The sequence below is a fragment of the Pogoniulus pusillus genome, chromosome 15 (genome assembly GCF_015220805.1).
Source record: "Pogoniulus pusillus isolate bPogPus1 chromosome 15, bPogPus1.pri, whole genome shotgun sequence".
Taxonomy (NCBI): Eukaryota; Metazoa; Chordata; class Aves; order Piciformes; family Lybiidae; genus Pogoniulus; species Pogoniulus pusillus.
In genome coordinates this window covers 679,233-692,912 of record NC_087278.1, presented here as the reverse complement: position 1 = coordinate 692,912, position 13,680 = coordinate 679,233, and the positions used below count along the sequence as shown (strand labels likewise).

General features: G+C 60.4%; 2 protein-coding genes and 1 long non-coding RNA gene across 6 annotated transcripts in view; all 3 read right to left on the bottom strand.

The window, feature by feature from the left end:
* The window catches only part of NR2C1 (nuclear receptor subfamily 2 group C member 1), a 29,626-nt gene extending 20,917 nt beyond the window's left edge, over positions 1-8,709 (bottom strand). The window contains exons 1-2 of one of the 4 annotated variants that reach the window (XM_064154891.1): positions 8,607-8,709; positions 1,839-1,945 (exon numbers count right to left, since the gene is read on the bottom strand). In XM_064154891.1, coding sequence (XP_064010961.1) covers positions 1,839-1,910 — 72 coding nt within the window. In that variant the 5' untranslated portion in view covers positions 1,911-1,945; positions 8,607-8,709. Of the gene's footprint in view, positions 1-1,838; positions 1,946-3,701; positions 4,323-8,606 lie in introns of those variants that run through there. The other 3 variants (XM_064154890.1, XM_064154889.1, XM_064154892.1) reach the window with 3 other exon arrangements.
* Positions 8,710-10,341: 1,632 nt separating this feature from the next.
* On the bottom strand, positions 10,342-12,242 carry LOC135181642 (uncharacterized). Its single transcript, XR_010304953.1, has 2 exons — positions 12,056-12,242; positions 10,342-12,013 (listed from the first exon to the last, which is right to left on the bottom strand). It is a non-coding gene; the product is annotated as an uncharacterized LOC135181642 (long non-coding RNA).
* A 441-nt stretch (positions 12,243-12,683) lies between these two features.
* The window catches only part of FGD6 (FYVE, RhoGEF and PH domain containing 6), a 53,938-nt gene continuing 52,941 nt past the window's right edge, over positions 12,684-13,680 (bottom strand). Inside the window, exon 21 of the mRNA XM_064154888.1 lies at positions 12,684-12,930. Within this exon, the coding sequence (XP_064010958.1) occupies positions 12,894-12,930 (37 nt within the window). The 3' untranslated portion in view covers positions 12,684-12,893. The remainder of the gene's footprint in view (positions 12,931-13,680) is intronic.

Below are 13,680 nucleotides of genomic sequence, written 5' to 3'. Positions count from 1 at the left end.
TGGGCAGGGCTGAGTCCAGGGGTGTGCTGGAGTCACACCAGCACTGCCCTGCTCCTGCTGGACACATTGGTTTTGATCCAGGCCTGCTGACACAGAAGGGTTAGGAGTCTGCCAGTGGCTCCCAACTAACAGAGCTGTCCAAAGGCTCCTGGGTCTCTGTGCTGTCACCTCACGTTCTGCCCCTGATGCTGAAATTCTGTTCCACAGCTTCCTGCTCCAGGGACACCAGAGAATACAGGAACTGGCAAACAGATGGCTGATTAACACCAGAAAGTTCATAAAAGCTAGAGCTGTTCACAAAGAGCAGAGAAGGAGCAGAGGTAGCTGCAAGAGCAAAGATCTGCTGGATGGGTGAGACTGGCACCATGGCTACAGCGCAGGCAGGGGGGGCAAACCAAACCAAAGGATCAGCTATGGAGGGGGGCTGTGGAGGCTCGGGAGGTAGGACAAGGACTGGCTGCAATGCACTGGAACAAGAAAAGCAGTGGCAAGCACTGAGGAGTGAAGCCAGCAGCCAAGGTGCTGCTAGCAGCTGGCTTAAGGGGGTGGCTTGGCATGCAACAGGGAGGACCTGGAATGGATTCTGCAGCTGATCTTTTCCCAAGGAGTAAAGGTAAGAAGAAAGCATCTGCAAGGCCTTGCACGGACTTTAAAGGGCTAAAATGTAAAGTGCTGCTCCCCACAGCCTTATCTCCATCTGCACACACCCACCTCACCCACCCCTGCTGCCAGGACCTGCCCTGGAGCAGGCTATGGATTAGCCCAGTGGGACACCTGACACTGGACAGGACAGCCCAGCCCCAGAGCCCTCCTCAGACATCAGGGCTGCCTTGCACTGCTTCATCACACATCAGTGACACAATGCAGCAGCTGGAACCACAGAATGAAGCAGGCTGGCAGAGAGCTCCAAGCTCAGCCAGCCCAACCTAGCACCCAGCCCTGCCCAACCAACCAGACCATGGCACTAAGTGCCCCAGCCAGCCTTGGCTGCAACACCTCCAGCCACAGCCACTCCACCACCTCCCTGGGCAGCCCATTCCAATGCCAATCACTCTCTCTGACAACAACTTCCTCCTAACATCCAGCCTAGACCTGCTCTGGCACAGCTTCAGGCTGTGTCCCCTTCTTCTGTCCCTGGCTGCCTGGCAGCAGAGCCCAACCCCACCTGGCTACAGCCTCCCTGCAGGCAGCTGCAGGCAGCAATGAGCTCTGCCCTGAGCCTCCTCTGCTGCAGGCTGCACCCCCCCAGCTCCCTCAGCCTCTCCTCACAGGGCTGTGCTCCAGGCCCCTCCCCAGCCTTGCTGCCCTGCTCTGGACACGTCTGGGCATAGGATGAAGGCAATGGCTTGAAACTGAAGCAGAGCAGACTCAGGTGTCTGAAGGGGACCTACAGGGAGGCTGGGGAGAGGCCTTTTAGAAAGGCTTGGAGTGATAGGGGTGGGGAATGGTTGGAAACTGGAGCAGGGCAGAGTGAGGTTGGGCATCAGGAGGAAGTTCCCTCCCTGACTGCTGTAGGGATGCTCTGACAGCTCAGCTCAGCCAGACCTAAACCCTACTCCGCTTCTCAAGAGTAACACAGTTGGGAGCACTGGGGAGAAGCCTTTTCTGCTCAGAGGATTTCTTGGCAAACCTCCACATTCGGAGGGGGGACAGAGAGCCCCCAGGAGGGGGAAGGAGAGGACTGGTGCTCTATTCCTGTCCACTCAGAAATGCTCTCTGCAACCCAGGGCCGAACGCTCACAGCCAAGCAGAGAGCAGCACAGACAAAGGCAGAGAGGTGTGGAGCTGGCAGCCAGGAGCAGCCGGTGCCTGCCCAGGGAGTGCCAGCTGCAGCCTACCTGTATGCGCTGGGGCAGGGCCAGGCCTGGCTCCCCAGGGACAATCTGGATGCGCGGTGCTGGCCCATCCATCAGCGGCTGCTGGCAGTGCCCTGGCCACGGGGAACCTGCAAAGCAACGGCAGAGGGCAGCGCTCAGCGCCGCGGGGCTGGCAGCCTCTGCCCTCGCAGCCTGGCACCTCAAACGCCAGCCGCAGCCAGCGACACCTCCCCCAGCCCAGCCTGCCCCGCAGCACCTCACTGCCCTCACCCCAAACAAGTTCATAGGCTCAGGCAGGGCTGGGAGGGACCACAAGGAGCAGCCAGTCCCAACTCCTCGCCATGCCCAGGGACACCCTACCCTAGAGCAGGCTGCACACAGCCTCAGCCAGCCTGGCCTCAAACACCTCCAGCCATGGGGCCTCAACCACCTCCCTGGGCAACCCCTGCCAGGCTCTCACCACTCTCCTGCTCAACAACTTCCTCCTCACCTCCAGCCTCACTCTCCCCACCTCCAGCTTTGCTCCATTCCCCCCACTCCTGCCACTCCCTCACAGCCTCAAAGGTCCCTCCCCAGCTCTTTTGGAGCCCCCTTCAGGTCCTGGAAGGCCACAAGAAGGTCCCCTGGGAGCCTCCTTTGCTCCAGCCTGCACAGCCCCAACTATTTTTCTTTGGACATCTCCAACTAGCCCAGGCTGCCCAGGGCCTCATCAAATCTGACCTTGAATGTCCCCAGGGATGAGGCCTGCACCAGCTCTCTCAGCAAGCTGTGTTTCACCACCCTCATGGAGAAGAGCTTCCTCCTTCCACGAGGCAGGACATGACCTGAGGTCCCCTCCCCTGAGCCCTCTCCCTGCCACCTCCACCTCTCAGCAGTGCACTCCTGCATGGCCTGCAGCCTTGGCACAGGTCTCAGTTTACAGATCCCCACTCTGCACGGCCCTGGGCGATGCTTTCCCAACCATCCACCCTGCAGCAGGCAAGGGAGCTGCCCCCAGCTGGGAGGGAGAAGACCTTCCTCCCCTCTGCGCTCCTCCCCAGCTGCGTCCAGCAGTGCCAGAGAGCTCACCTAAGCCAGAGCAGCCAGGCTGCTGCCCAGCACAGAGTGACAGTCTGAGGGCCAGCAGAGCCCTGCTGAAGGGCAGATTTTAATCTACACTGCTGACAGAATGAGGGCCCTGAGAACTGAGAGGCTGCACTTGCACCACGAGGAGAAAGAGCCAACAGCTCTCTGCAGCTCCACTCCCTCCCATCTTCTCCCTGCCCTCCCCTGGCTCTCAGTCCCCTCCACCATGCTGCCTCTGGCACCCACTGGAGCCTCCTCAGCCTCTGCTCAGAGCCCCAGCCCAGCAGAAAAGCTGCCACTTGCTTTGGCTGGGTCAGCCTGCTGGTGGGGTGGGAGCTCCATCTAAGAACGGAGCTTCCCTTCCACATGGCACCGAGCAGTGCTGGAGGGCAGCTGCAGGTCACAGCTCCCCAGAGCAGCAGCAATTCACAACAGCTTAAGGCATCTGAACACCCCCACAGCTGCTGTGAGGTGACCTTGGAGCTGGACACTTGGGTCTGGGCTTTTACAGGTGAACTGGTGCAGAAACAACAAACAATGGGATGGAAGAAAAGCAACCTGCAGGCACAGGATGAAGCAGGCAACACTTGTGACAGGGAAAGGGCCTGGCAGAGACTGCTGCTCCATAAGCTGAAGCAGTGTACAGCAAAGAGCTTGGCAGGGGTCTGCTTTCCTGCCTCCTCTCCTGTTTCTAGCAAGGGTTTTTTACTTCCCACTTTCCAGAACGTTAATAACCGAAGCTGCTTTCAAACAGCGCAGGGGAAGCAGCCCACTTAGAGCAGTTCCACACAAGAGAGCTTACTTACAGCTAAGCCTCACCTGCTCCAGCAGAGATACTGCTCAGCAGAGACATTTCCACCTCTGAGGGGCCGTTCAGCTCCCCACTCAGCAGGTCCCGACACGGAGCTCTGAGACGCCAGAGTTTGTGTTCTCTGCACGCTGCTACCTCCTCAGCAGCAGCAGAGTTCGTGCTGGTTGGGGCAGAATCCTGCACTGGGGCTAACAGCTGCCTGCAACAGGGTCTCTGTGAGCAGGAGTGGCTGACAGAGGAGGTATTTCTTCATTATCAATTCAGAGGATTATTAATTCACTATTGGCCAACAGAGGTAATAAAACATTGAAAGCACTCAGCTCCCTCAAACCCAGAACTGGCATCAGACATCCTCTATTAATCCCATTAGGAGCAGTGCAGCTAAGCTCTGGACACATCTCAGGAGCAGTGGAAGAGGTTCTCTGAAAGCAGTGACCTGCAGAAGTGTTCTACTGCAGGAGTCCTGCATTAGAGATGGGGAAAAGAAGTGGGAAGGAATTCTGACGGGACTGGAAAGTTCCTCAATCACAGCCTCAAAGATGCTGTGACAATGCACTGAAATCCTACACCTCCAATCCTGCCTCCAGGGCTGCTGGCCCCAGCAGGAGGAGGACACAGAGCTGTGGAGAGAGCCCAGAGCAGGCCACAAAGATGCTGGCAGGGCTGGAGCAGCTCTGCTGTGAGCACAGGCTGAGGGAGCTGGGGGGGTGCAGCCTGCAGAGGAGAAGGCTCCAGGGCACCTCAGAGCTGCTGCCAAGAGCTGAAGGCATCCTGCAGGAAGGCTGCAGAGGGACCTGTGCTGAGGGGGTGTGAGGCAGGCCAAGGGGCAATGGTTTGGAGCTGAGGCAGAAGCTGTTGAGTGTGAGGGTGGTGAGAGCCTGGCCCAGGCTGCCCAGGGAGGCTGTGGCTGCTTCCTTGCTGGGGGTGTTGCAGGCCAGGCTGGGTGAGGCCTTGAGCAGCTGAGTGTAGCTGAGAGGTGTCCCTGGGCATGGTGGGGGAGGTTGGAGGGGCTGAGCTCTGAGCTCCCTGCCAGCCTGAGCCATTCTAGGACTAAAGAGGATAGCCCAGAAGAGCAGGCAGGAGGATTTCAAGTTCTAGATAGGTATTAAAACATATCAAATAGACCTGGGGATGTGAGATGGGTGAGCAGAGCAGAGCAAAGCAATCCTGTGCTGCTTCAGGAGTCTGGTGAGCACTACCTACTGCAGAGCCCCTCTGGGACCCAAAGCTGCTGGCTGCAGAGCAAGATGGGCAGGCTGCACACAGGAACTCTTTGCAGTGCCAGCCCTCATCCCCACACTGAGCAAGTTCTGCTCTGCAGCAGCTCATCTTATGCCAACAGACAGCTTTAAAGAGCCAAAAGCAGTCTGAGAGAGCACTGAAGGACAGAGCTGTTCAGCAGGTGGTAACTTAGGCACTGCTCAGTGCTCCCTGACGGTCACTGCTGGGTTGCAGTACACAAAGCAGATGCAGACAGCTCTGCCAGCCAGAGCCTGTGGCCCCCACACCCCTCCAGCTGTGGCCTGCTGCCTCTCCCTGGATGCCAACACTCTCAGAGGCCTGGGAAGCAGATCCTGACAGGAGAGCTCCATGGGCAGCACCAGTCACAGTAACTGAGGTTAGCACAGCCTGCTGCTGAGGGCAGGCTGCGGAGGCAGGAAAGGTGCACAGCTGCTCTGCGCCAGCTGCAGCCCTGCCAGCTGGATCCAGGCTGCCCTCCAGCAGAACACAGTGTACAGGGGAAAGAGCTGACACCCTGCACTCAGAATGCTGGGCTGGAAGGCACCTTGGAGAGCATCCAGTCCACACCTCCTGCCAGAGCAGCAGCACCCAGGGCAGGCTCACAGGAAGGCATCCAGGTGGGGCTGGAAAGTCTGCAGAGGAGGAGACTCCACAGCCTCTCTAGGCAGCCTGCTCCAGGCTCCAGCACCCTCACACCAAACAACTTTCTCCTCAGGCTGAGGTGCAGCCTCCTGGGTTCCAGCCTGTACCTGTTGTGCCTTGTCCTGTCCCTGGGCACCACCACACAGAGCCTGGCACCTTCACCCTGGCACCCACCCCTCAGGTGTTCCTGGCCACTGCTCAGGTCCCCTCTCAGCCTTCTCCTCTGCAGGCTCAGCAGCCCCAGGGCTCTCAGCCTTTCTTCCCAGCAGAGCTGTTCCAGTCCCTTCAGCATCCTCACAGCCTCCTCTGCACTCTCCCCAGCAGGTCTGTGTCCCTCTGCACCTGGGCAGCCCAGAGCTGGGCACAGTGCTGCAGGTGTGGGCTCAGCAGGGCAGAGCAGAGCGCAGGAGAGCCTCCCTGGCCCTGCTGGCCACACTCCTCTGGCTGCACCCCAGGATGCCCTTGGCCCCCTGGCCACAAGGGCACTTTGCTGCCCCATGCAGAACTTGCTGCCCACCAGGACTCCAAGGTCTGTCTCCATGGAGCTGCTTTCCAGCAGGATCAGCCCTGGTCTGCCCTGGTGCCTGCTGTTGTTCCTCCCCTGGTGCAGGACTCTGCACTTGTCCTTGCTGAACCTCATGAGGCTCCCCTGTGCTCAGCTCTCCATCCTCTCCAGATGCCACACTCAGCCAAGCTCTCTGCTTTAAGCCACGGCTGCTGAGCCTTTGCAGGGCTCCTGCCCCAGCCTGGGTGGCTTTCTTCAGGGAGAATTTTCCTCCATCAGCTGCAAGGCAACTCCAGCAATTTGCTGGCTGCACAACCTTCAGCTGCACAGCACAATGGGCAGACAGAAAATCAAGAGTGCCAGCAGGAGGAACAAGCAAACTGATCTCACCAGGGGAGCGACTGAGCTGTGAGATCACAACTAAGACCACTTCCCACTGGCCTGGCACCTCAGTGCTCAGCACCTGAGCTGCTTAACTGCACCCACAGATTTCATGCCCTGTGCTCCTCCTCCAAGTTTAGTAACAGAATGTGACCTAATCCACGGGGAAAGGGACTGCTGGAGGTCAGCTGCTCCAGCTCTTTTTTCCCCCAAAGCAAAGCCAGCTTCAGAGTTTGATACTTTCATGGATGCACAGAATGGTTTGGGTTGGAAGGCACCCTAAAGTTCATCCAGTTCCAACCTCCTGCCACAGGCACCAGCCCAGGCCACTCAAAACCTCATCCAACCTGGCCTTCGCTAAGAACTTTGTCTTCAGAAGGTAGGAAACTGAACCAGAACAAAAATCCAAGTAAGCTGAAAAAAACAAACCCAAACCCAGGCCAACCAAATGAAAAACCTCAACCAACCCATCCCAATTCTCCCTCCTATCCCCTCAGCCACGGCTGTGGAGGTGAAGAGAACTGCCACCAAAACTGATTCCTCCAGGAGCCTTCCCCAGAAAGGGAAACAGAAGAGCTGAGGGGAAAAGTTAACCCAGTCCGTTCAGCTCTCCCATGCACACATGGCTTCGCCTCCCCCTGCCACCGGCACTCCTACTCGGGGCTGCGTCCAGCCGCAAGAAGCTCTCCTACAGCACACGAACCGAGCTGGCTTGGCCATCCTTTTGACTGCCCCACGCGTGGATGCAGCCCTGCCTCCCGCTGCTCTGCCCCACGCGTGGATGCAGCCCTGCCTCCCGCTGCTCTGCCCCACGCGTGGATGCAGCCCTGCCTCCCGCTGCTCTGCCCCCGGCGTGGATGCAGCCCTGCCTCCCGCTGCTCTGCCCCCGGCGTGGATGCAGCCCTGCCTCCCGCTGCTCTGCCCCCGGCGTGGATGCAGCTCTGCCTCCCGCTGCTCTGCCCCACGCGTGGATGCAGCCCTGCCTCCCGCTGCTCTGCCCCACGCGTGGATGCAGCTCTGCCTCCCGCTGCTCTGCCCCCGGCGTGGATGCAGCCCTGCCTCCCGCTGCTCTGCCCCACGCGTGGATGCAGCCCTGCCTCCCGCTGCTCTGCCCCACGCGTGGATGCAGCCCTGCCTCCCGCTGCTCTGCCCCCGGCGTGGATGCAGCTCTGCCTCCCGCTGCTCTGCCCCACGCGTGGATGCAGCCCTGCCCCCCGCGGGCCCGTGGCAGCTGCCCCTGGCTGCTCTCAAGAGGTGAAGGGTGCCCAGCCCTGTGGTCCCAGCAGCATGCCCACACCCCGGCCCTGCAGCAGAACCGGCCTCAAAAGGCACCAGAGCTGCCAGCTCCTCCTTGCCCCCAGCCCGTGCAGGTGCAGGCTGCTCCGGCACAGGGCAGTGCTCCGCACGCCCAGCGCAGAGCGCAGCCCCGAGGAGGGACTCCCAACCCCGCAGCTCCGAGGGGCAAAGCGAGGAGCAGCCACAGGGTCCCCTGCCCGCACAAAACAGCAGCGGGCGACACGCTGGGGACCCAGACCCGGGCAGCCGCTAGCAGTGCCCGAGGAGCGAACCGGCGGGACGGGGGAGCCAGCGGGCCCGGGCGGGCAAGGGCGCAGGCTGGCACAGGCCGGCACAGGCCGGGCACAGGCCGCCCCTGGCAGGGCCCGAGGCTGCCAAGGCAGCCGCAGAGGCAGGGAAGCAGGAGACGCTCAGCGCTCCGACTCCAGCCCCGGCTCGGTGCCGCGCCAGCCCACCCCCGCGCCCCGGCAGGCTGCTCCGCCCTGCCCCGGGGGCTCCGCGGGCTGCGGCAAGGCGGCGCGGGGGGGCGGCGGCGGGGCCCGGCCGCGGGCGGCGGCAGCCCGCACAAGATGGCTGCGCGGGGCCGGAGCCCGACACGAGGCTGGCATCGCCCGGCGCCGCCGCCGCCCGCCCCGCGGCTCCCCGCCCGGCAGGAGGGGCTGCAGGCCGGCGGGAGGCGGCAGCCGGCGCCGCCCGGATGCGGGGCGGCGAGAGGCAAAAGCGGTTCCTGTAGGTGAAAGGTCGGGGGGCGCCGGGCCCGCGGCGGGTGCGCGGCCCCGCGGGGGCGGGCGGCGGGCAGCGGCTCAGGCTCCGTTAGCTTGCGGCCGCCGCCCGCGCCGTGTCTCACCTGGCGGGCCCGGAGGCCTCTCCGGCGGCGCTATCGGCGGCGGCGGCTCCGGCTGCCGGGGGTCAGAGTTCGCGCCCCCGCCCCTCGGCTCGCTCCCCTCGGCGCCGCCCCGGCCCGGCCTCCCCTCCCCGCCCGCCGCCTGCGCCTGCGCCCGGTGCCGCTCCGGGGCGGTGCGCGGAGCTCCTCACCCCCCGCCCTTCCGGCGGCCGTTCGCGGCGCGGGCAGAGGCGCCGAGGGCAGGTGGCCGGGCGGGGGTCGCGCCGGGGGCGAAGCGTTGGGCTGGAGGGAGCGCCCGGGGCGGCGCTGTGTGCCGCGGCAGCGTGGCTCAGCCGCCGGTTCCAGCAGCCCTGCGGGCACTGCCGACCCCAGCGAGCGAAGAGCTGGAGCCTGCCGGTGCCCGCTGGGCCTTTCTGCGGGGAGAGGCGAGCGCGGCGGCCATGGGCATCGCGGGCACGGAGCGGCCGGGGCTGGCTCGGTGAGGGCCTCCCGCTGCGGCAGACGCGTACGGGAGACCGGCGAATGCGGCTGGAGGCGAGCAGCGCGGGGAAGAGCCGAACCTCCGCCATCGGCAGTCACCCTGGCAGCTGCGGCGGCAGTGCTGCCCGCCCCGGCGCTCCCCAGGCTGGCAGCCCCGGCCCCAGCCTGCCTTCACAGGGAGCTGCTCCGGCCCCCCGACCGCCTTCGTGCCCCTCGGGACCCACTCCATCAGCTCCAGGATGTCTTCTGTTGAGGACTGCAGAGTTGGACACAGTTCCTTTGTTAAATGTCAGCAGAGCTTGGAGCTGGCTGCTCATGGGGACTCGCCCTGCTGCGGCCAGACAAAGGTGCCTAAGGCCGAGGGGCAATGGTTTGGAGCTGAGGCAGAGCAGGCTGAGAGTGGAGCTGAGGCAGAAGCTGTTGAGTGTGAGGGTGGTGAGAGCCTGGCCCAGGCTGCCCAGGGAGGTTGTGGCTGCCTCCTTGCTGGGGGTGCTGCAGGCCAGGCTGGGTGAGGCCTTGAGCAACCTGGGCTGGTGAGAGATGTCCCTGCCCATGGCAGGGGGTTGGCACTGGATGATCTTGAAGGTCCCACCCAACCCATTCTGTGGTTGTATGAAAACACAGCAGGAATTCTAAAGCAGGGCTCAGTTCCAGGGTAACTGGAGAGCTCAGCAGCCTCCAGCACCTGCAAGTCCAGTTCTGCACCCCCATTACAAGAAGGATGAGGTGCTGGAACATGTCCTCAGCAGGGCCAGGAGGATGCTCAGAGGCTGCAGCAGCTCTGCTGTGAGCACAGACTGAAAGAGTTGGGGCTGTGCAGGCTGCAGCAGAGGAGGCTCCCAGGTCACCTTCTTGTGGCCTTCCAGCATCTTAAGGGGGCTACAAAACAGCTGGGGAGGGACTTTTGAGGCTGTGAGGGAGTGGCAGGAGTGGGGGGGAATGGAGCAAAGCTGGAGGTGGGGAGAGTGAGGCTGGAGGTGAGGAGGAAGTTGTTGAGCAGGAGAGTGGTGAGAGGCTGGCAGGGGTTGCCCAGGGAGGTGGTTGAGGCCCTATGGCTGGAGGTGTTTAAGGCCAGGCTGGATGTGGGGCTCTGGCCAGGCTGCTCTAGGGTAGGGTGCCCCTGGGCATGGCAGGGGGGTTGGCACTGGCTGCTCCTTGTGGTCCCTTCCAACCCTGACTGATTCTATGATTCTAAGTCAGTGAACACAGATCCCAGGCAGCAGGAATCCCTCCACACATGAAACCCAGACAGCAGGAGTGCAAAGGTAACTGAGGTGGCTTTATTTATACAAATATGATACACATCCACAGAAATATTCACAACAGCTTAAAAAACCCTTTCATTTACAAAATAAAGACTTGCATTCGTTCAGACAGGCAGAGCTTAGCACTGCTCCAAAGAAGAGTCTGCTTGGATGGCAGGTGCAGGGGACAGCAGTTATGGCAAATGAGTGCACTGAATGTGGCTTTCCAAACACCTCTCTAGGTTATGCACCTCCATCCCAGAGTCAAGTTTTCACAGCCCCCAGATACTTAGTGCAGTCTGTTCATAGCTGCTCAGCTATGCATTTAAGTCCTTTGGGCACAAAAAGTAGTTTGAGTTAGAAGAGAGAACTCGTGTAGAGAGGACTCATCCCAGAGTGTTTACCCAAGAAGAAAGATGCTAATTGGTCAGTGCTAATGTGTGTCTCTTGCTGTTGCTAACCACTCTGACATTATTAACCAGAGATTCTGGTGAGAAGAGGTAGCCAGGAGCCTAGAACACTCGTGCTCTTGTTTTAGTGCTCAGCCACAGCAAGAAGTGAATCCTTCCTTCTCATGAATGGCTCAGGTGGGAAGAGGCCTCAGGGACCAACCACTCCAACCTCCCTGCCATGGGAGCCAGTTAGACTCAGCTGCCCCAGGCCTCACCCAGCCTGGCCTGCAACACCCCCAGCAAGGAGGCAGCCACAGCCTCCCTGGGCAGCCTGGGCCAGGCTCTCACCACCCTCACACTCAACTACTTCTGCCTCAGCTCCAAACCATTCCCCCATGTCCCACTGTAGATAAGATTCTCAATTGCCAGACACCCTTAGTTTAGTGGTGATGAGTGAAAAGGGGAGGGGAGCTGGAGGAGGAGGTTTGAAAAGCAACCCCTGAAAGCACCACGAGGATGCTTTTGTTGTGGGCTCTCCATATGGCCCCAGGTACTGGGGAGGGCAGAAGACACTGCTCTGGTGTTTTTAAGGCTCCCTTCCCATCTCTTTCTGTCACAGAGATTGATTTGTTGTTGATTGAGCTTCCTGAGGATGCTCTCTGCTTTTTACAGCACTCTAACCTATTTTCTCACCCTGCACCAAATCCTTCAGAGGTAGTTTGATGCCTTACACCAGGCAGAATTTGGGCACCTCACTCAGTTGGGGGTTTGGCTTTTCCCACTCTGTTCTGCAGCAGGGAGCTCTATCAGTCCCTGAACTGAAATGCACTTAGCTTGCTCCTAGCCTACTGCTGATTGCTTTGATGGAGCATGGCTTTCCCTCTTGGAGTTAGAGAGTTAAGAAACTCTTCCCTTGGACAATGCCAGCTGGAAGAGCCCGGTCACATCCCTGTCTCACTGCTGTCAGCTTTGCATTGGGTAGTTACAAACCACTCCGGAAATCCCCCTGAAGAGACCTGCTCACAGCCCACATGGCTCCAGGCAGCAGCTGGAGCAGCGTTCTGGGAAGGAACTAAAAGCCCTTCCCTGTAGCACAGGAGAGAAGCATCAATTCATCAGGTTTGCACTAGAAGAGGATGAAGGCTTTGATCAGAGTCCCACAGCATTTCAAACACCACATGGGCAGCCAGGGCTCCAGCCTGCACTCCCTGCTTGGGAGAAGCTCTGCTGAAATGCTTCAAGTCACTGAAGTTTGCTTGGTGCTGAGCAGCAGGCTTCTGAGCCTGGCACTAACCTGGCAGCAGCTCTGAGCTTCTTTGGGTTAGCTGCTTCTAACCTGGCAGCAGCTCTGAGCTCCCTCAGGTTAGCAGCTTCTGAGACCTGACCTGCAGGTACTTCAGGGGGTAAGAGAATCTGGGTTTGCATTTCCATCCCTGGCCTTTCTGTGATGACTGCCAACTATTCTGCCACCTCTTGATGAGGCCACAGAATGGATCCAAACTCTTACTTGCTCTGAATTCCATTGGCAGCCTGGCTCAGGCCTGGAGGCAGTGTTTCAGACTACACACCCATCCCAGGGGGCAGAGGAATGGCTTTCCTAGTTCTAGTTCCATTTCTGCCACTGCAGCCTGGGAGGTGTGGGTTTGTTACAACTACCTCCAGCAGCTGCCCAAGCCCATCAGTGAGTGCCTCCCAGTGAGGTATATGGCAGCAGCATCATTCAGCTTCTCATGAGGCAGTTTCCATAGCCCTTGCAAGGTCCTGGCCTGGCCTGCTCCTGCTCAGCTGCAGAGCGAGCAGCAGCAGTTCAAGGCTGTGCACAGGCCGCGGGGAGCAGCACAGCTGCAGCAGCTCTGCTGGGTCTCGTCTCAGAAAAGCACAACCCTGAGGAAGCTGTGGGCTGACCTCTGCCATCCTGCAGGCGCTGTGGGCCTGGCTGCAGACCTGACAAAGAGCTCCGAGCAGGGAAGTAAACGTTGAGTTTAATAAATAACACACTTGGTATCGACACAAACACACAGAGTGCCTCAGAGAGACACCTCCTCGGGCTGCAGAGGCAGCAGCAGCTCCCGACACAGGTACAGCCTGCTGGGGCTGGGAGGGCAGGGCTCTGGCTCCCGGAGCAGCTGCTGTGTGGACTGTCCCTGAAAGCTGCAGGCACTCTGCTGAGGCTGCTATAGGATGGTGCCTTCTTGGAAAGCTTCTATCCACCTAGGGGAGAAGGAAACACTGTTGGGAAGCTGCTGGTAAAGCCAGAGGTCACACTGCTGGGGCTGGTTGCAATGCAGGCCAGAACTGGCATCACTCTTCCAGTGCCAGCTGGGCTGCTGCAAAGGCAGGGACCTGTCCAGTGAGTCCAAGCACAGAAAGCTTAACAGAGACACCGTCAGGGATCAGCACAGACTGCCTCAGGCTGCAGCTCAGAGCTCAGCCCCTCCAACCTCCTGCCGTGCCCAGGGACACCTCTCAGCTACACTCAGCTGCTCAAGGCCTCACCCAGCCTGGCCTGCAACACCCCCAGCAAGGAGGCAGCCACAGCCTCCCTGGGCAGCCTGGGCCAGGCTCTCACCTCCCTCACACTTAACAGCTTCTGCCTCAGCTCCACTCTCAGCCTGCTCTGCCTCAGCTCCAAACCATTGCCCCTTGGCCTGCCTCACACCCCCTCAGCACAGGTCCCTCTGCAGCCTTCCTGCAGGATGCCTTCAGCTCTTGGCAGCAGCTCTGAGGTGCCCTGGAGCCTTCTCCTCTCTGTCCAAGGCCAGATGTCAGAAACCTTCTGCATACCTTTTCCACCCTGCTGCTGCACACACAAAGAACCAGAACCAGTGCAGCTGGGGAGCACCTGCTCGGGAGGCTCTGCTGAGCTGCTGCCACTTCCACCAAGATGATTCAGATCTATTACAAAGCACCCCCAGCCCTCACTACACTGCAGGCATAGCCTGGGCAGGGACCTTCTGCGAG